This window comes from Cherax quadricarinatus, chromosome 21 (genome assembly GCF_038502225.1).
Source record: "Cherax quadricarinatus isolate ZL_2023a chromosome 21, ASM3850222v1, whole genome shotgun sequence".
NCBI lineage: Eukaryota > Metazoa > Arthropoda > Malacostraca > Decapoda > Parastacidae > Cherax > Cherax quadricarinatus.
Window position 1 is genome coordinate 17,821,218 of NC_091312.1, and position 22,608 is coordinate 17,843,825.

A 22,608-nucleotide genomic window follows, 5' to 3' on the forward strand; every position below is an offset into this window, starting at 1 on the left:
ACACATGCCTGATCCTCTAGCTTCTGCACTAATCTCTTGTGAGGAACTCTGTTGAAGGCCTTCTTGCAGTCCAAGAAAATGCAATCAACCCACCCCTGTCTCTCTCTCTCTCTCTCTCTCTCTCTCTCTCGTGTCTTATTTCTGTTACTTTATCATAAAACTCCAGAAGGTTTGTGACACAGGATTTGCCTTCCATGAATCTGTGCTGGGTGTCATTTATACACTTGTTCCATTCCAGGTGCTCCACCACTCTCCTCCTGATAACCTTTTCCATAACTTTGCATACTATACACATCAGTGACACAGGTCTATAGTTTAGTGCTTCTTTTCTGTCTCCTTTTTTAAAAAAGGGAACTGCATTTGCCGACTTCCATACCTCACGTAATTACCCAGTTTCAAGGGATGTGTTGAAGATCGTGGTTAGTGGCACACACACAGTTTCTGTTCCCTCTCCAAGGACCCACAGGGAGATTTGGCCAGTCCCATTGCCTTTGAGGTATCAAGGTCACTTAGCAGCATCTTCACCACCTCTTCAGTTGTGTGTATGTCATCCAACACTTGTTGGTGTATTCCTTGTTGGTGTCCCCCCTCTGTCCTGTCTTCCCAGAGTACTTTCTGTCTCCACTGTAAATACTTCCTTAAATCTCATGTTGAGCTCATCACATACCTCTTGATTGTTTCTTGTGAGTTCCCCACCTTTTTTCCTCGGCCTGATCACCTGGTCTTTGACTGTGCTTAATAAAGTGTTCATTCTGCTTTTTTGTGTTTGTTGGGTAATTTAGAATAATTCTGTCTGCCATAAGAGAAGAAAAAAAGCTAATATGTCTGCCCAAGTGCGTTATCAAACTAACAGTAACCAAGAAATTTATTCAAACATGTAAATCACAAACTTCACTATAATGTAATTTTTCATTTAGAAAGTTTTATGGATTAAGGATGATCCTAAATTATTATTCATTATGTAAAGTTAAAAACATACGAAGATCAAATAAAATATATTATTCATGGGTAAGTAAGTTTATTTAGGTACAGTTACACAAATTTAGGTGACTACAATTATCATAGTGACATGCATAAATTACCCAGTATAACCCCAAATAATGTTAAAGAGACTTATTTCCATGGTGAAATGCTAGTAAGCAAGTAAGTTTTTGTAGGCACAGGTACACACAAATACAATAATCATACATAGTAAAAATTACCTAGGATAACCCCCATAAAAGTCAAAGTGACATTACATTCATGGGAAAGTGCCAAGCCTGTAGAGGTCATACAACACTTGAGGAAATGGAAGGTAATTAAGTTGCAGCCAAGGAGGAGGAGGAGGAGGTCATGTCCAATAACTTGTATCAAGAACCCTTCACCGGTATTATGGAATTGAAGCACTGTGGGGTCACATTCCTTGTGGCTTAGCGCTTCTTTTTGATTATAATAATAATGTGGGGTCACATGTAGGAAGCGCTAAATTTTTTATTGGCCATACATTGCCTAGGAAATGGGAGGCATTCAGATTTGATCCAAGGAAGCGTAGGCTCGTCTTAACCTTCCTGGATCAAGATCCACTCACCAGCATCACATCTTAAGGTTGGGTTTATAGCTGAGGTAATAAACTGTGATTCGAACGGGAGAGCAGCTCTAATTCCTAGGATCAAGAACCCTTCACTAGTATCAAAGCATCCCCACCTAAAGAGATTAAAAAACAAGTAAAAAGTGACTAAAATAATCAGGTCCCACCTGAGCGTCTAGCAGCCGACATGTTTACAGTGACCTCTGCCGTTCAACATTGCAGAAAATTATTTTTAATCGATTTAAAACAGATTGGGTGGATTTATCTAATTTTATAGTCAATAAAAAAGACTATATTTCAGCATTTAATTTAAATTAAGAGCGTTGAGCCAAACCTAATTGAACTTGCATTCACTGTTACAGTTTGTTAGTTAAATATATTTTTGTTTTTCAAATTCAAAGTTTATTCTCTATAAGGATTACAATGCTGAGTTTACAGAAATTTGGTTATTGTGTGGTTTACATGTAGTAAAATTGTGATTACAGAGTGTACCACTAGAACGCTTAGCATGGCTAGGCATTTCGGGCAGACTTAGTTTTATTCTTAATTTTAAAATATTACAAATTATGAGGTAAGTTGGTATTATGGCTAAGTGACTAAATACTAGTTTGTGAGTTTAGCAATGTGAATGCTTTTGTTTTGGCACAGTACATAGTTTCAGTATTGGAGTATCACAGGATTCATTATTTTAAGACTGAGATTAATATTTCTGTTCATGGTCAAATGAGTGAGTGAGTGTAAGTGTGAACCACCAGGTGGTATTCGTGTAGTTAGTTGACGGGGTGTATCAGGGAGATAAGATGTTTTCTAATGGTAGTTTTGAAGGTGATGAATGTGTCTGCAGTTCTAGAGTTCTCAGGTAGGGTATTCCAGATTTTAGGGCCTTTGACATACATTGAATTTTTGTAAAGGTTTAGTCGGACACGGGGAATGTCGTAGAGATGTTTGTGTCTGGTGTTATGCCTGTGGGTTCTGTCACAACTATCAAGAAAGCGTTTTAGGTCAAGGTTGATATTGGAGTTTAAGGTCCTGTAGATGTAGATTGCACAGTAGTAAGTGTGGATGTACTGAACTGGGAGTAAGTTTAGGTCTATGAAGAGTGGGAGGGGGTGTTGCCAGGGATGGGATTTAGTGATTATTCTTACTGCAGCTTTTTGTTGGGTTATTATTGGCTTTAGGTGTGTTGCTGCAGTTGATCCCCAAGCACAAATAGCATAGGTGAGGTATGGATAAATGAGTGGTATAGTGTGAGAAGGGCATTTTGCGGCACGTAGTATCGTATCTTGGAGAGGATCCCAACCGTTTTGGATACTTTTTTGGCTATATGCTGGATATGGCTGCTGAAATTCAGGTTGTTGTCAAGGTATAAGCCTAGGAATTTGCCCCCATTATTTCTGGTAATTAGAGTGCTGTCAATCTTAATGTTAATTTGAGCATCTCCTGCTCTGCTACCAAACATAATATAGTAGGTTTTGTCAGTGTTAAGCGTAAGTTTATTGGCTGTCATCCAAGTCGATATTTTAATCAGCTCCTCATTCACAATGGTGTTGAGGGTGGCAAGATTAGGGTGAGAGATGACATAAGTCGTGTCATCAGCAAAGAGAATGGGTTTCAGGTGTTGGGATACGTTTGGAAGGTCATTGATGTATATGAGGAAGAGCAGGGGACCAAGGACACTTCCCTGTGGAACTCCAGTATCAAGTGGCCGTGTTGCTGATGCTGTGTCTTTAATGGTGACGTACTGATACCTATTAGTAATGTAAGATTTGAAATAAGCAAGCACATGGCCTCTTATACCGTAATGATCAAGTTTGTGGAGTAGGATGTCGTGGTCTACTGTGTCAAAAGCTTTTCTTAGGTCAATAAAAATTCCTAGTGGATATTCCTTATTTTCCAATGTTGTGTAAAGCAGATCTAGCATTTTTATGATTGCATCATTAGTGCTTTTATTTTTCCTGAATCCAAATTGGCAGGGGTTGAGTATGTTTTGAGCCGTTATAAATGAATACAGTCTCCTGTGCACGAGTTTCTCAAAGATTTTGGATAGCAATGGCAAGTTAGATATTGGCCTATAGTTGTTTAAGTCTGTAGGGTCACCACCTTTATGTAGTGGTGTAACCCTTGCCATCTTGAGTAGTTTCGGGAAGGTGCTAGTCTCTAGTGACTTGTTAAAAAGTAATGAAATAGCATGCGAAAGGACATGGGCCGCTCGCTTGTACAGTAATGGTGGGACATGAGACAGATTCCCCGAGTTATTTTTAAGTGACTTTATAATCTCAGTGACTTCCGTGGGCTCAGTTGGTGCAAGAAAGAAGGAATTAGGGAAATTCCCATCTATGTAGTCCCCGGCATGGGCATTGGTATGTGGGATTTTACTGGCGAGATTAGATCCTATGGTTGAGAAGAAGTCGTTTATCTTGTTAGCTGTGTCAGTGGGATGTAGTGGTGTTTCATTAGGTTTAGTTAGGACAATATTCTTGGTTTTTCTCAGTTTGTGGGTCCCTAGAATCTGATAGTGTGTTTTCCAGGTCTTTTTTATATCTCCTCTAGTGTCTGTGAATCTGCTGGAGTAGTATAGTTGTTTGGCTTTCTTTATTACTTTGGTGAGAGCTGATGAATAGTGTTTAAGAATATCTTTGTGTATTAAGCCCTGTCTATATTGCTTTTCATATTGGTGTTTCTTGTCACTGGATTTCAGAATGGTGCTGGTTAGCCATGGGCAACCAAGCTGTTTGTTTGTGATCTGTATTGTTTTTATAGGACAATGTTTGTTGTATAGTCTAAGTAATTTGTTAAGAAAAATGTCTGTCCAGTCATCAATACCATTGGCCTTGGAGAATTCTGTAGGCCAATCAACAGTCTAGGTCAGCTGTGAACTTCCTTACTGAGGCCTCGTCATGGAGTCTAAATGAGACTTTGTTGTATTCAAGTGGTGGTTTACTAATGTTTGTCAGGAGGAAGGTAGGGTAGTGGTCTGTAGTGCTATCTGTGATTATCCCTGATTTAAGGGGGGCTAGTATATTGGTCCATATGTGGTCTATTATGGTTGCACTTGTCTCAGTGAGCCTGGTTGGTTTAGTTATTGTTGGTATGAGAAGTGTGCTGTTCATATTGTTGATGAAATCAGTTACAGGCTGATCATCTAGCAAGCCAAGGTTGATGTTTAAGTCTCCAGCGAAGAGAAGGTGGTGCTTATTCATTTGTCTGTTTGTTATTAGTGACTTTAATTTCTCACTGAAATTTGGATGTTTGTGTGAGGTATCCGGTAAATGGCACCGATTGTTATAGGCGTCTTAAGGTTTTTTACAGTAAAATTAGCAAAAATGTATTCCCCATATTTAATGTTAAGTAGTTAGATGGAAGCCCTAGACTCAATAATTTAATAATACACAGAGAATAGTAAGGGAGAACACACACTTTACATGTACTCACCTATTTGTGGTTGCAGGGGTCGGGTCACAGCTTCTGGCCCCGCCTATTCGTTGCGTGTGCACAGTGTGTACAGTGAGAGAATCATAGCAGAAAAAGCCAAATATATCTATAAGCTCAAGGCATAATTAAAGATAATACCACAGACCACTACCCTACTTTCCTCATAACAACTCTTGGTAAAATACCCCAAGACACTACTAAAGTCACCTTCAGACTTCACAATGAGGCAGCCATTAATAACTTCACAACAGCAGTAACAAACATTGACTGGCACACTGAGCTAGAAATCTATACAGACATTGAGGAATGTATCAATAATTTTCTAAAAAAGACCCAATACCTCTATAACAAACACTGCCCTAAAAAACTGAACAGATGACAGCCAAGAGACTGAACAGTCCCTGGCTAACACCCAGCATTCTCAAATCCATAAATACAAAACACCTCTATGAAAAACAGTACAGAATGGGTCACATAACCAGAGACCTAACAAAACGTTACTCGTCAATCCTAACCAGCCTGATAAGAAGGGCAAAAAAAATTGTATTATGAGAACAGATTATCCAACTTACGAGGTGACATAAAAAAGACCTGGACAACCCTATCAGAAATTCTAGGAACAAAAAAGATAACACGAAATAGCGAAATAAAATTAACAAAACCAGATGAACCCCAACTCCCACCAACAGAAACAGCAAACAGACTCAATGATTTCTTCTCCACTATAGGAAAAAACCTTGCCAATAAAATCCCAGGCATAGATACCCCACCAAATGACTACCTCACTGGCAACTACCCGAACACACTGTTCCTAGCTCCGACTAACCCACATGAAGTCTCCCTTATTATCAACACACTAAAAAACAAGGCAGGAGATTTAAATACCTTACCACCCTTTATATACAAAAAAGTGCCACAAGTACTATCACCAATCATTGCAACACTCTTTAACAAATCCATTGAATCCTCTACCTTCCCTACAGTTCTCAAAATAGCAAGGGTCACCCCGATCCATAAAGGAGGAGACCAAACCGAGTTGAATAACTATAGGCCAATATCCAACTTACACCCTCTCAAAAATCTTCGAAAAATTAATTCATAAACGAATCTACTCCTATCTCATCTCCCAAAACATACTCAACTCCTGCCAATTTGGTTTCAGGCCTAATAAAAATACAAATGATGCTATTATACACTAGAACATATTTATACAGCAATAGAGCAAAAAGAAGTCCCACTGGGGATCTTCATTGACTTACGAAAAGCTTTTGATACAGTTAACCATGACTTGCTCCACATAAAATTGTCACACTTTGGTATAAGAGGGCACTCCCTCAACTACCTCAAGTCATACCTCAGCAACAGAAGCCAATATGTGTACACAAACGGGGCAAACTCTTCCACACAACCAATTACAGTTGGTGTCCCACAGGGAAGCGTCCTTGGCCCTCTTCTCTTTCTCCTATACATAAATGACCTACCAAATGATTCGCAATTACTCAAACCCACACTATTTGTAGATGACACTACATACGTCTTCTCTCACCCGAGCCCAGTCACGCTAGCCAATACTGTAAACACCGAATTACAGAAAATATCAACCTGGATGAGGACTAACAAACTTACACTAAACATTGACAAAACCTACTTCATTCAGTTTGGTAACAGAGCTATAGATGTCCCTCTTAACATAATGATAAACGGATCACCTATCACAAAGCTAACAGAGGGAAAATTCTTAGGAATCCACCTTGATAATAGACTCAAATTTCATACACATATACAACAAATTTCTAAGAAAATTTCCAAGACCGTAGGCATACTATCGAAGATTACCTGGAGTTTACCTGGAGAGAGTTCCGGGGGTCAACGCCCCCGCGGCCCGGTCTGTGACCAGGCCTCCTGGTGGATCAGAGCCTGATCAACCAGGCTGTTGCTGCTGGCTGCACGCAAACCAACGTACGAGCCACAGCCCGGCTGATCAGGAACCGACTTTAGGTGCTTGTCCAGTGCCAGCTTGAAGACTGCCAGGGGTCTGTTGGTAATCCCCCTTATGTATGCTGGGAGGCAGTTGAACAGTCTCGGGCCCCTGACACTTATTGTATTGTCTCTTAACGTGCTAGTGACACCCCTTCTTTTCATTGGGGGGATGTTGCATCGTCTGCCAAGTCTTTTGCTTTCGTAGTGAGTGATTTTCGTGTGCAAGTTCGGTACTAGTCCCTCTAGGATTTTCCAGGTGTATATAATCATGTATCTCTCCCGCCTGCATTCCAGGGAATACAGGTTTAGGAACCTCAAGCACTCCCAGTAATTGAGGTGTTTTATCTCCGTTATGCACGCCGTGAAGGTTCTCTGTACATTTTCTAGGTCAGCAATTTCACCTGCCTTGAAAGGTGCTGTTAGTGTGCAGCAATATTCCAGCCTAGATAGAACAAGTGACCTGAAGAGTGTCATCATGGGCTTGGCCTCCCTAGTTTTGAAGGTTCTCATTATCCATCCTGTCATTTTTCTAGCAGATGCGATTGATACAATGTTATGGTCCTTGAAGGTGAGATCCTCCGACATGATCACTCCCAGGTCTTTGACGTTGGTGTTTCGCTCTATTTTGTGGCCAGAATTTGTTTTGTACTCTGATGAAGATTTAATTTCCTCGTGTTTACCATATCTGAGTAATTGAAATTTCTCATCGTTGAACTTCATATTGTTTTCTGCAGCCCACTGAAAGATTTGGTTGATGTCCGCCTGGAGCCTTGCAGTGTCTGCAATGGAAGACACTGTCATGCAGATTCGGGTGTCATCTGCAAAGGAAGACACGGTGCTGTGGCTGACATCCTTGTCTATGTCGGATACGAGTATGAGGAACAAGATGGGAGCGAGTACTGTGCCTTGTGGAACAGAGCTTTTCACCTTAGCTGCCTCGGACTTTACTCTGTTGACGACTACTCTCTTGTGTTCTGTTAGTGGGGAAATTATAGATCCATCGACCGACTTTTCCTTTTCCCATACATAGAACACTTAACTCTGATATTAACCCTCCCCTCAAACATCTCCTTGCCAACCTCAACATAACACATGACCACAACACAAGACACAGATCACTCTTTGATGTTTCTCGTGTCCATCTCACGCTATGCAAAAACTCAATGCACATAAAAGGCCCTAAAATCTGGAACTCATTTCCTGTAAATATAAAAGAAACATTACCTGTTTATAAATTCAAGTCTCTTCTCAAAGATCACTTACTCACCCAAAACCAAATAAATACTGAATAACTGAACCTTATAAATTGTATATCTTAAATGTTTCTCACAATTATATCACATAAATGTTAAACCTAAGACCCAATCCAACTTTGTTATTTTTTAAATACACTACCTAACAGAATACTCCATTCTACTGAATGTACAACAATGCATGCAACCATATGACCTGTCTTTGTAATACTCATTTGTGCTTTATTGTTATTTGTTTACAATAATGTTTTATCACTGATTACATCATTGCTTAGTTAATCTTAAGTTAATTTTAAGCCAGCCCGTAATGCTATGCATACAAGTGGCTTTGGCATGCTGCTCTTACCTGTATTTTTTGTACCTCTGTATGTATGTTTCAAATTATAAATAAATAAATAAATAAATAAATGAGACTGATGGAAGAGTGGGGAGTCGGCGTCTAGTAAAGCATAAGAGCTTGGACTTAGTGTCACTAACCTCCAAACCCCAGGTGGTGGCCCATGATGTTATGCGTTGCAGGGCACCCTGAAGTGTTTCCTGTGCTGTCAGTAAAGCTGGGGCACTGCACATAAGGGCCACATCATCCGCATATACCAGGGTATGCACTCCCTGGATGGAAGGGAGATCCGACAATAAGACAGAGAAAAGGAGTGGGCTAAAAACAGATCCCTGGGCACTCCCCGGTATACAGGATAGGGTAAGGACAAAGTGCCACCCACTGTTACACGAAAGGTCCTCCCTTGCAAAAAGTTGCGCATCCAGCAGAGGGGAGCTCCTGTCAGCCCCATGCGGGCCAGCTTGAAAACAATTGCTGTGTGTGATGCAGAGTCAAATGCTCTGCATAGGTCCAAAAATGCAGCCAAAAGGAACTCCCAGCATTCAAATGAAGTGTGCACAAGCTGTGTAAATTGAAGCAAAGGGTCGAGGGTGGATCGACCTTCTCGGAAGCCACTCTGATTATCAGGCAGGAGGCCATGTTCCTCAGTCCACCAAGAGAGACGAGTAGCCATCAGTCATTCCAGCACCTTACCCAAGCAGGGCAGTAGAGCAATGGGCCAGTAAGAGCTCGGTTGGGTATCATCCTTGCCCGGCTTTAGAATCGGAATCAGAAGAGAGTACTTCCACATATCAGGGAAGACACCTGTATACCAGCTGGTATTGAAAACCTCCAGCATAGCTTCTGTACAGGAGGGAGGTAGATGTAGTATAAATGAATAGGGTAAGTTGTCCTCCCCTGGAGAAGAGTGGGAAGAAAGTTGGGAAAGTGCCCGCTGCAGTTCATGGGAGCTAAAGCTAGATGCCAGCACCTGGCAGTGAACCTCGGGTACGGCAGGTGACAAAGGGCCCCATTTGATCACCTTAGAGGGTAGAGGAGGAGAAGGAGAAAACATAGGACTGAAGAAATTTGCTAATGTCTCAGCCTTGTCCTGGGGTAAGAGTGGAGTCACTCCTTCCCCTAGCAGGGAAAAAGTACTTACAGAACGTGACCCCAACATGGAGTGGAAAAAACCCCATGCCTGACTGGCAGAGGTGCGAAAAGAAAGAGAAGAACAGAATAAAGCCCATGATGCACGTTTTGCCTGGAGGAGTGTTTGCCGACAAAGAGCATCTGCCCTTCGGTAAGCCAACTGCTGAGTTCGAGAGGGTTGGCGCCGCCACCGTGCCCACACTGTCTGACACGCCTTCACTGCTCGGAGGCACTCATCATTCCACCATGGAACCTGGGGGAGTGAATGGGAGAAGCTCCTGGAGAGACAGAATGAACGCGAGCCTGCCTCAAGCATGGCCCATTGAAGAGACGCGACAGCCTCGTCCAGCAAGGAGTTCTGAGGCAGGCTGTATTCAGCAAGGGCCCGATTATAGCTTGTCCAACCAGCCTGGGTGATTTTCTACCATGAACGAACTGCCGTCACTGGCACTGCTAAGGCTTCATTTGAAGAAGTAAGGACTGGAAGATGGTCACTCCCCATGAAGGGGCCTATAGTAACAGTAGCTGTAGTAAAATATCCACACCCAAGAACGAGGTCCAGGGTAGAAACTCGCCCGGTATAAGGATCCACTCTAGTCTCCAAACCTGGTGGTGTGAGCAACAAAAGGTGAGATGCAAGGAGGGCTTGGAACAGGGCCCTACCTGTGGGATTCACCGATCCCAAAGAAATGGATGGCTCCCAGAACTGGTGCCTTGCGTTAAAGTCTCTTATCACAAGTGTAGAACCACCGAGTTGTCCAAAGTAATAGGTAAATTCACTTTGTGTAACCGACCTGCCTGGATTATAGATCAGGAGTATGTTGCACCACTGAGTGCCCAAGGCAACTCTCACAGCCAGAGTTTCCAACACTCCACTCTCATAGGCTTGGAGAGAGAGGGTCGTACTCTGGAGCTGGTTGCATACAAGAAGAGCTAGGCCAACTCCGCTCCCTGCAAGGCAATCCCTACAGTAAACAGTGAAACCAGGCATCTGAAGAGAACGTCGAGGGCGTAACCATGTCTCAGAGAGACCCACCACCAGTGGCTGTACCTCAGCCAGATACCTCTGAAGGTCGGGAAGCTTCCCCAGTACAGAACGTGCATTCCAAAGAAAAACAGAGGGGTGAGAAAGATTCACGTGTGTGAACTAAGCAGCCCAATAAGGCGAGCGAGAACCGAGAGACATGCAGTCACAAAAGAGGTGCCCTGGAGGTAAGAATGTAGCACCTCCTCCACCAGGAGGAGGATAGGATGAAGGAATAAAGCCCAGGCAGGCAAGAGTGAAAAAGCGGGACCTTCAGGCATGAAGGGTCCTGGAGTGGAGACAGGCCGAGGCTGGGGTTGAGGAGAATTGGGGGGGGAGTCTGCTGCGAGACGGGAGGCACCGGGTCGGGTATGATGTCCATCTGAACTGAATGAGTCGATTTGGGAACTGTACCACCTCGACGGGAGGACGTGTGTTGTGGACGAGGGGGAGCATTTGCAATAACTTCTGCAACGGAAGCCAGGTCCGAGGACACCCTGAGTTGATGTTGCCCCTGGGGTGGGGAATCCTCTGAAGGGAAAGAGGTCTGCAAGAGCCCCAAACCAATTTGTAACAGGGATATTAGCCCTCACAGCTGCGGAGTACAGGTGCCCTGGCCGTGTTGGTGTTGGGGAGACTCCCTTAGTGGGGGGCACTGGAGGCGAAGGAGGCAGGGGCTGACAGACTGTGACTGGCTTTACAGACCACAAGCACGAGTTACATTCGAGCGAACAAGACTGGGCCCTGGCTGAGTTTGCCAAATCAAAAGCCTGGCGATATGCCGGGCAAGACCGGGAGGTAACCTTGTGGTTCCCTTTACAGAAGTAGCACAAAGCCGGGCGGGTACAGGTAATGCCGTCTTTAACTACTGGGTGAAACCTGCTGCAGTTTGCACATCTTACCTTACCACAGCAAGACAACTCTCCATGCCCGAAAAGGAAACATTTCCGACACCGGATTAAAGGAAAAGTATAAGGAAGAACAGGAAATCTTAGACTGCCAAAAGTCACAAATTTCAGGAGAGCACCCGAGAAACATACACGAACCATATGAGATGGGGTAGGACAATTCGAGAGGCTCCAAACCTCCCGCAAACCTAAGTCGTCACCCCCACTGTGAACCAATTCAGAGTGGATCTCCTCATCTGAGAGGGATGTAGAAATCGGTCCAATTCTGCCATAACAACAGCCACCAGCGAGGATTGAGGAGCAGACCTCCCAGCAGACAACATTCCACCTACCCCGGACATGAATGGCATTTAGTGGCAAATTTGTAGCCAGAAAAGATTTATATGGAGCTGGAACCTTAGGGCTGCACCCCTACTGAGTTGTTGGATGTCCCCATCTATGCAAGCCTTGCCGAAAGGAGATCCACTGATGGCGTTGATGTCCCGTGGATTGGTGAAGGGCGTACCACCATCCTTAGGGCGCACAAGAACCACCATCACGTCTGGAGTAATGTGAGGAGAGGGAGCATAATCTGGACAAGTGGTGGGTTGGCATTTTGGGCTAGACAGGGGCCTGGCACTGTCGTCAACCTCAAGGGCCCATTTGTTTATCCCAGTAGGGGGCACACTAGCCATATCTTGGTCTGACGGTAGTGAAACAGTTGTCAACTGAGTAGAAACAGGAGGGGGGTCCCTCCCTATGGGGGCGAACGACATCTCAGTCGAACCCCCCATAAATGGGCTACACAACACCGCCTGATGGAGGAGACAATGACAACTCAAGCACACAAGAAAAGAAAGAAAGTGAAGCAGAGCCTAAACAAGGCCTACACCACCAATAAACAACTGAGGAACCTTCAGAAGACACGTCTACACTCCACCAATGCCGGCCGAGCTCTCCCAGAAGCTTTATCAAGCCATTATAAACAATACATGGACACAGGGTATATATAGGCTATTAACTGCTCAAACTTCATATTACAAGCCAGATCTTACTCCGAAATTAATATTATATCATAGTGACTATCTGTCCATTTAGCTTTGTTCGCCACTACTTATTTTAGTCCCTTTCATATTTTCTCCTTTATTTTAGCTTTAAATAACTACATTAGTTCATATATTCACATTTGTTAAAATAATTAAGGAGCAATTTTCAGGTGCTAAAGTGTAATACTTTCATTATTTTACTATTATATTTCCTAGCTCATTTATTTGATTACCACTTTATTTGTTTTACCCTACTGATTTTAGCCCCTTTTATATTTTCTTTATTTTGGCAATGTTTCGCTCTCCAGGTGTTTTATCAAACCATTACAAACAATAGATTAACACAGAGGGTATATGTGGCATGCAAAGAGTATGTAACCTTTATTTGGCACATGTACACACCCTCATTAAAATGCTGTCTCCCCATCCAGCAAACTGGGTGCTAAGGGTTGGACGTTGGTGCCCCATCGTCAGATCAGTATCTAGGTTCAGCCAATGAGAAGGTGGATCTGGCAATTGTGGAAGTGATGTGATTACCACTCACATTTTCACCCTTGTCATTTCCATTTGAGAGCTGGTTGAAGCATGGTCTGTTCTCTAGTAGCATTAATTCTGCTTGATTACCGTGGCATACATAGTGTATATAGTGTACACACTGCTATTTATACTTGGTGAAGGATAATATAAGTCAAAGTTTTTGGCTGTGTTTATTTTGTTCCCTTTCCACCCAGGATAACAGGCCTTTTTGTTCCTAGATTGTAACAGTATATATAGGCATATATAGGGTATATAAAGGCATCAGCGATTAACGATGATTCAAGGCATTTACATTTGCGGAAATTAGGTTCTCTGATCACTAGCCAGGCATCGTTGAATTTCATGAGGTGATTGGTGAAATTCCAGTGTTGTACACAGGCATTGTTCAAGTTATCATTCCTACATGCATTAACGTGTTCGTTGAGATGTGTTTCGAGGCTCCTTGCTATTTCACCTACAGTGGGGGGAAATAAATGGGATTAAATCTGGAGTATCTGAGAGAGTTAGAGCAAAGGAAGGTGTAGCAGTAATGTTAAATGATCAGTTATGGAAGGAGAAAAGAGAATATGAATGTGTAAATTCAAGAATTATGTGGATTAAAGTAAAGGTTGGATGCGAGAAGTGGGTCATAATAAGCGTGTATGCACCTGGAGAAGAGAGGAATGCAGAGGAGAGAGAGAGATTTTGGGAGATGTTAAGTGAATGTATAGGAGCCTTTGAACCAAGTGAGAGAGTAATTGTGGTAGGGGACCTGAATGCTAAAGTAGGAGAAACTTTTAGAGAGGGTGTGGTAGGTAAGTTTGGGGTGCCAGGTGTAAATGATAATGGGAGCCCTTTGATTGAACTTTGTATAGAAAGGGGTTTAGTTATAGGTAATACATATTTTAAGAAAAAGAGGATAAATAAGTATACACGATATGATGTAGGGCGAAATGACAGTAGTTTGTTGGATTATGTATTGGTAGATAAAAGACTGTTGAGTAGACTTCAGGATGTACATGTTTATAGAGGGGCCACAGATATATCAGATCACTTTCTAGTTGTAGCTACACTGAGAGTAAAAGGTAGATGGGATACAAGGAGAATAGAAGCATCAGGGAAGAGAGAGGTGAAGGTTTATAAACTAAAAGAGGAGGCAGTTACGGTAAGATATAAACAGCTATTGGAGGATAGATGGGCTAATGAGAGCATAGGCAATGGGGTCGAAGAGGTATGGGGTAGGTTTAAAAATGTAGTGTTAGAGTGTTCAGCAGAAGTTTGTGGTTACAGGAAAGTGGGTGCAGGAGGGAAGAGGAGCGATTGGTGGAATGATGATGTAAAGAGAGTAGTAAGGGAGAAAAAGTTAGCATATGAGAAGTTTTTACAAAGTAGAAGTGATGCAAGGAGGGAAGAGTATATGGAGAAAGAGAGAGAGGTTAAGAGAGTGGTGAAGCAATGTAAAAAGAGAGCAAATGAGAGAGTGGGTGAGATGTTATCAACAAATTTTGTTGAAAATAAGAAAAAGTTTTGGAGTGAGATTAACAAGTTAAGAAAGCCTAGAGAACAAATGGATTTGTCAGTTAAAAATAGGAGAGGAGAGTTATTAAATGGAGAGTTAGAGGTATTGGGAAGATGGAGGGAATATTTTGAGGAATTGTTAAATGTTGATGAAGATAGGGAAGCTGTGATTTCGTGTATAGGGCAAGGAGGAATAACATCTTGTAGGAGTGAGGAAGAGCCAGTTGTGAGTGTGGGGGAAGTTCGTGAGGCAGTAGGTAAAATGAAAGGGGGTAAGGCAGCCGGGATTGATGGGATAAAGATAGAAATGTTAAAAGCAGGTGGGGATATAGTTTTGGAGTGGTTGGTGCAATTATTTAATAAATGTATGGAAGAGGGTAAGGTACCTAGGGATTGGCAGAGAGCATGCATAGTTCCTTTGTATAAAGGCAAAGGGGATAAAAGAGAGTGCAAAAATTATAGGGGGATAAGTCTGTTGAGTGTACCTGGTAAAGTGTATGGTAGAGTTATAATTGAAAGAATTAAGAGTAAGACGGAGAATAGGATAGCAAATGAACAAGGAGGCTTTAGGAAAGGTAGGGGGTGTGTGGACCAGGTGTTTACAGTGAAACATATAAGTGAACAGTATTTAGATAAGGCTAAAGAGGTCTTTGTGGCATTTATGGATTTGGAAAAGGCGTATGACAGGGTGGATAGGGGGGCAATGTGGCAGATGTTGCAAGTGTATGGTGTAGGAGGTAGGTTACTGAAAGCAGTGAAGAGTTTTTACGAGGATAGTGAGGCTCAAGTTAGAGTATGTAGGAAAGAGGGAAATTTTTTCCCAGTAAAAGTAGGCCTTAGACAAGGATGTGTGATGTCACCGTGGTTGTTTAATATATTTATAGATGGGGTTGTAAGAGAAGTAAATGTAAGGGTCTTGGCAAGAGGCGTGGAGTTAAAAGATAAAGAATCACACACAAAGTGGGAGTTGTCACAGCTGCTCTTTGCTGATGACACTATGCTCTTGGGAGATTCTGAAGAGAAGCTGCAGAGATTGGTGGATGAATTTGGTAGGGTGTGCAAAAGAAGAAAATTAAAGGTGAATACAGGAAAGAGTAAGGTTATGAGGATAACAAAAAGATTAGATGATGAAAGATTGAATATCAGATTGGAGGGAGAGAGTATGGAGGAGGTGAACATATTCAGATATTTGGGAGTGGACGTGTCAGCGGATGGGTCTATGAAAGATGAGGTGAATCATAGAATTGATGAGGGAAAAAGAGTGAGTGGTGCACTTAGGAGTCTGTGGAGACAAAGAACTTTGTCCTTGGAGGCAAAGAGGGGAATGTATGAGAGTATAGTTTTACCAACGCTCTTATATGGGTGTGAAGCGTGGGTGATGAATGTTGCAGCGAGGAGAAGGCTGGAGGCAGTGGAGATGTCATGTCTGAGGGCAATGTGTGGTGTGAATATAATGCAGAGAATTCGTAGTTTGGAAGTTAGGAGGAGGTGCGGGATTACCAAAACTGTTGTCCAGAGGGCTGAGGAAGGGTTGTTGAGGTGGTTCGGACATGTAGAGAGAATGGAGCGAAACAGAATGACTTCAAGAGTGTATCAGTCTGTAGTGGAAGGAAGGCGGGGTAGGGGTCGGCCTAGGAAGGGTTGGAGGGAGGGGGTAAAGGAGGTTTTGTGTGCGAGGGGCTTGGACTTCCAGCAGGCATGCGTGAGCGTGTTTGATAGGAGTGAATGGAGACAAATGGTTTTTAATACTTGACGTGCTGTTGGAGTGTGAGCAAAGTAACATTTATGAAGGGATTCAGGGAAACCGGCAGGCCGGACTTGAGTCCTGGAGATGGGAAGTACAGTGCCTGCACTCTGAAGGAGGGGTGTTAATGTTGCAGTTTAAAAACTGTAGTGTAAAGCACCCTTCTGGCAAGACAGTGATGGAGTGAATGATGGTGAAAGTTTTTCTTTTTCGGGCCACCCTGCCTTGGTGGGAATCGGCCAGTGTGATAATAAAAAAAAAAAAAAATATTCTGTCACAGCCTCTACAAGGTATTGACTGGTTCGTGGTGGTTCGATTTTGTCCTGGTTAGATCCCTTATGGAAGTGTTGGATGCAATGGCAACGCTAGTGACATTCTAGTGTTTGCCTCAACGAACACAAAGCATGTAGGAACGATAACTTGAACAGCGCCTGCGTACAACACTGGAATTCCACCAATCACCTCATGAAATTCAACAATGCCCGACTAGTGATCAGAGAACCTAATTTCCACAGACGTAAATATCTTGAATCATCATTAATTGCTGTTTCTAACACAAGCACAATAAAGGCAGCTTCATCATCTGTGAAGTATTAGCAAGAATCCTCAGCAAAACAATAAACCCTGCCATCACATAGTCGCTGCTGCTAATACTACACAGGAGGAACAATGAAACAAACTTCAAATCTAACTACTAACGGAAATGTTTGTTAATCCTTATACTGAGTATTAAAATATCTTTGGTGGATACACAGGTTACAGGCAACCTTAATTAACCCTAGTGTAATCGAAAGTCTTTACACCTGATAAACCAACCACCCAACACACGTCTGGCAGTGAGTTGGCCGAGAAAAGATAAAACGTTCAAATCTTTAAGTTTATCACTGGTGGAGCGAGAATGGAGTGTATTATGGGTGCCTCACGAGGTGACCTTGCCCGCGTTGTTCTCAATAACGGTGGCGGGCACAACGGGTCACGAGGCGGTCGCTACCTGACCTTGCAAAAACTGGTCTTGTTGACCACAGGTGGGCGGGGAAGAGTGGGTGGAGTGTCCTTTCCGACACAAGCACTCGCCCACCCGCGCGTCCACTCACACACGTTTAATTGGCTAAAGTTAGCTATATGTATGACAGAATAACTCACAGTATATATGTGTATGTATAACGCTGACTTCCCACCAGGAAAGAAAACACGCAAGGACGATCATTCGTTCAGGAGAGGTCTTAAAACAGGAAAACCAGGCCTTTGTCTTACACATACACTCACATACATATACTCCCTCCCCGGTATGCCTCCCATAACAGTCAACTAATCCACAGATACTGCTAGATGAATAGGTACAGCAAGTGCAGAGACTTGCCAAATCGTCTCCACCCGCACAGACCTGAATCCGGGTCCTTCGCGTGAGGCAAGAGTTTTAGAAATCTCAGCATCATTTATGACCCTACATAAATGCTATTGATGAAGGTATCAATAGCGACAGAATTATAACTGCCGATAGCACGGAAATGGGTTGCCAAATAATTTCTAAGGAGGACACCAAGATACTGTAGGATACTTGTAGGTTACCTGTGGTCACTCCCGCATGACATTGCTCCCCCAGCCCGGTCACAGACCAGGTCTCCTGGTTGTTGGCCTGATCAACCAGGCTGTTGGTGCTCACCGCCTGCAGTTCAACATATGCCTGAACCTGGAGAAGAGTCCATGGTCATGCACTCGATGTTTTTATTTTTTAAGTCAAGTGGAGTTAGGGCTATATAAAAAATTATGAAGATGTCTGTAGCGTTTTATTTCTCATCAAAAAATTATTTTGGTCATCGGTCTTCAGACTCATTAAAAGATCACTGAATATTGAGTCGTATTCCGACTTATATTTCATTGATTTCTTTGTCATCAGTGTATGTTCCATCTCCATTAATTAAGGGTCTAATACTATATATTGTAACCCTGGATTTTGCATATAAGAAGTATTTTTTATTTATGTCAATTTAACTTAAGGCATTTTGTCTCCGTCTCTCCTGGATTCTGTATGATGCATTCAATTTAAGCTTAACTTTCTCCTCTTCTCTAACCAGTTCTTTCAGTTCTTCAGCTTTTAAAAATTTATGTGACCCATCATCTGCACCTACTGAGGGCCTCTCTCTTCCTGTCCAACCTGCACCGTCTTCTTCTGAATAAGGGTACGTGTCTGGAGCATACTTCTAGTGCCACCGAACTCATCTTCTCGAAATGCTGGTTCAGGATAACGTCAACCATAATGTCTTTCCAGCATAGTTCAATAAAGTCATGATTTATTTGATGTTCTTTTGTTTGTATTATTTTTTATTGTATTCTGTTGATTAGGTTATTGCTGTGGTTGGAAAAGTGGCAGATGCAATCTAATGTAGAGACATTCTAGGTTTTAATTCTAGGAAATTAAAATGACCAGGAAGCATAAACTAAATACTACAACTCATAATTAAACCGGATACAAAATATACTTAGGAGTTATCGTCAACAGGAAGACAAAAAGCCCACAAAGATGATCTGTTACACTTCTTATCACACCATAACGAGAGGACAAAGAGTGTTCTCATAGGATTCCACTTGAAAACATAGAAAATCCCTAGCACTGCCTTCCTCTAAGAGGAATGTAACAAAATACACCAGAATTTTTCTGAACCCCAACACTAAACACACTTCATTAACAACCGTAGGGAAAATGCAGAGAGAAAATCAGCCACTCCACCAAAGACCGACACTAGACAGATTCTTAGTAATTCCAGTCATCCAAATTTCAGACAACCTCTCCAACCTTCTTGCCAAGAGCAAATGTCAGTGTAACAAATGTCCCATCCAGCACTATCAAGAATTTAGTTACCAAGAGGAACACACACCACAAAGAAACTAGCACCGGAGTTTACTCCTTACCATGTGGAGGCTGCGATAAACTATACATAAGGAAGAATCCTAGGATTTTAAAACAACGCATTGCGGAAAACCATGTCAGACAGTTTAAACACCTGCGCTATGAACTGGAGCTTCCACAACCACCTCACGAACTTCAAAACACCAGATTAGTTATCGGAGAAACTGACCAACAGTACCACAGGCTCTGTATAGCATCTGATCTTATTGCGACTAATACCAGTGCACAACATTCTGGCAGTTTTTTTTATTTCACATGCTCCTCTCCTGGTTCATTCTACCCAAACCGGACACAGCCATCATGTAGCCTCCGCCCTCATGTGCAGCATTTGACCATGTACTCGCTATATATACTCCTGCTACACTTCTTCGTATTTGAGAAGCCCCTGGTGGGCGAAACGTTTCCTCAAACAATTTTGTGTCAACCACAACACGGGTAGACCCTTTAAAATGATGCGAGTTTGTCTTCTACATTGACATGAGCAAATCCTCTGGAAATGGAAAAGGAACTGTTAATTGAAAGTAAAAGACATGCTATAAGGAAAAAGAAGGAAGAGAAAGTAGCGGAGGAGAAAAGAAAGTGGAAGATAAGAACAAAATGAGAAAAGGAAAAAATAGAATAAAATAGGGAAACTTTAGGAGATAGAAGAAATAAAACGGTAAAAATGTAAAATCTCGAAAAGATGGTAAGATGAAGACGAAGGGAGAGGAAACAGAAATGAAGGAAGAAAGGGAAGGAAGTAGAGGAAGGAAGAAGGGAAGAAGAAAGGGGGGAAGAGGAGGTGGAAGAGAAAAAAAAAGTTAAGTAGGAAACGGAAAGAGAAAGAAAGAGGGAAGAAAAGAATAAAGGAAATGAAGAGGAGGAAAATAAGAGAAGGGGGAGATAAGAGAGGAAATCATTAATAACAAGAGTGGCCTTGAGTACCATTCAGGCAGGGTCAAGGTGAGCGAGTCCAGCCTCCCTGATCCTGTTTATCTGCCCCCCTCTTATCCATTCCCTCCCCTAACCCCTTCCTGTCTGCTTCCTTCTCATAACCCCTCCCCTCTCCCTCTCCTGCCACCGCTAGAGTCTGCGTCTTCTCCCTTACCCCTCCCTCTGCTTCCCCCTCCCCTCCTGAGTGAACAGTGACGAAAGTTCACTAACATAAAAATAAACCGACGAAATAAATCCTGAGGAGGAAGCCTGGAAACTTCAGGATGAGTTAATGTTGTGGGCGGAAAAGTGACAAATGCCGCTGAATGTGGACAAGCGCAAGACTCGTATCCTGTGAGGAAAAAAATAGCCAGAGGACCTGTGAGGTGAGTACGGTATCCCCCCAAAAAATAGTATTTCCGATTAGCAAATATCCGTAGTCAGGTGTACGAGTTTTAGCAATAAAGCTAATAGACTGCCATACTTCACTACAAGAAATAAAAGCAATATATGATCCGAAAATGCTTTGAAATGAACTGATGTAGGTAACAGCTCTTAGCTTGTCAATAAAGTTAGGAATCCTTAATTTGCAAATAGCTTGTCAATAAAGCTAAGGATCCTTAACCTAACGTTGCCAAACCCTGTTTAAAAAAAAATCTTTACTACATGTCATAGCTATGGAAGGTAAGGTCTCATTTAGATTATGCGGCGCAGTTCTGGTCTCCATATTACGTAAATGACATATATACGTTGTATAAACACACACACACACACACACACCGAAAAATGACGAGGTTAATTCTCCGTATAAGGAAGATTCCCTACAAGTATAGATTGCGAACATTAAACTTACTTTCATGAGAGGCTTAGAATAAAGAGAGATTATGACCAGTATTAAAATGAAAGCCAGGAATATATAAAAGGCATCTTTGGAGACCAAGAATTTTATCCATGGATGCAAAAAGGAGAATCAACAAGAGTATAGCAGTACCAATATTGTTGTATAGGTGTGAAACATGGGTTTTGAATGTTGCGGCAAGGAGGAGGCTGGAGGTAGAAGACACATGTTTAAAGGTAATATGTGGTGGGAATATTTTGCAGAGAATTCGGAGTTTGGAGATTAGGAAGCGGTGTGGAGTTACCAAAAGTGTTATTGAGAAGGCTGAGGAGAGGCTGTTGAGGTGGCTTGGACATTAAGAGAGTATGGAGAAAAACCAGGATGACTAAGAGGGCGTATAAATCTGAAGTGGAGGAAAGGCAGGATAGGAGTTGTCTTAGGAAAGGGAGGAGGGAAAGGGAAAAAGAAGTTTTGAGTGCTAGGAACTTGGACACCCAGCAGGTTCATGTAAATGTGTTAGATAGGAGTGAGTGGAGGAAAGTGTTTTTTATGATTTGATGTGCTGTTGGAGTGTGAAAAAGGTAACATTGAAGAAGGGATTCGGTTGCTGTCTGGAGGAGCATCCGAACCGTAATATCAGGCTGAGGGACTGTTTACCTCAAACTCCTCCCCATCTTCCATCTTTCTCTGCACAAGACCGAAGAAGCCACTAACTGGTGAAACGTTTCCAGAATAACGATACCCAAATGTTGCACAAGTGTCTCGTTTATAAACTTGTCGGTTTTCTAAACCATTTGTTCACGTCCTTCTGGTAAGACAGTAATTGAATGAATAACAGTGAAAGTGTTCTCTTTGTCGAGTCAACCTACCTCGGTGGGAGATGGCCGGAATGTTAAAAAAAAGTATTAAGTGCTAAAAATATGTACCCATGATAGAACTCGAAATAATAAACAGGAGAACAGCATCGTGTTACCAACAAAATGCGGACGAAGACATTTTTACATATTCCAAGACCATTTTGTTGATACATTATGTTGTTTATCTGTTCACTTCTCACCAAATCTTCGACAAGAACTGAAGAGTTGTGTCTATTTTAAATAGGTTACCTGGTTGGTGCTTTTGTTGTGTTGCTGTTGTTCCTGTTGAGAATACATGTTGCCTGCTTTCTGCAGTATTCGATGAAGTGAGAGGTACAGTAAGTTGAAAGCTTGTGTAAGGTCCTCTTCCAGGAACTAGGCTCTGGATATCATATGAACTCAGGAAAAATCCTACCACTGCGCCAACCTTGGTACTATTATCGTGAAGGAAACAGAGGTATAGCAAGTTTAGTTTACGTGTTGGCTTTCCGTAAACCTTACATAAGAGTCTCTGCCTTAATGGAACAGAGTCAAGGAACTATAAGATAGAGAATTTGAAAAGTCACAGTGTATGGATACTCTGTTTCAGTTAACACTTACGTGGTTTTTAGTGAATATCTAACTACATTCCATTATTATTATTCATCATATACGAGTA

General features: G+C 42.3%; 1 protein-coding gene across 3 annotated transcripts in view; it reads right to left on the minus strand.

The window, feature by feature from the left end:
• mRpL1 (mitochondrial ribosomal protein L1) overlaps positions 1 to 22,608 on the minus strand; it is a 156,105-nt gene that overhangs the window by 86,249 nt on the left and 47,248 nt on the right. The window contains exon 1 of one of the 3 annotated variants that reach the window (XM_070087271.1): positions 8,710 to 8,829. The exons of 1 other annotated variant lie outside the window; for it this stretch is intronic. In XM_070087271.1, coding sequence (XP_069943372.1) covers positions 8,710 to 8,734 — 25 coding nt within the window. In that variant the 5' untranslated portion in view covers positions 8,735 to 8,829. Of the gene's footprint in view, positions 1 to 1,734; positions 1,809 to 8,709; positions 8,830 to 22,608 lie in introns of those variants that run through there. One more of the 3 variants, XM_070087272.1, reaches the window with a different exon arrangement.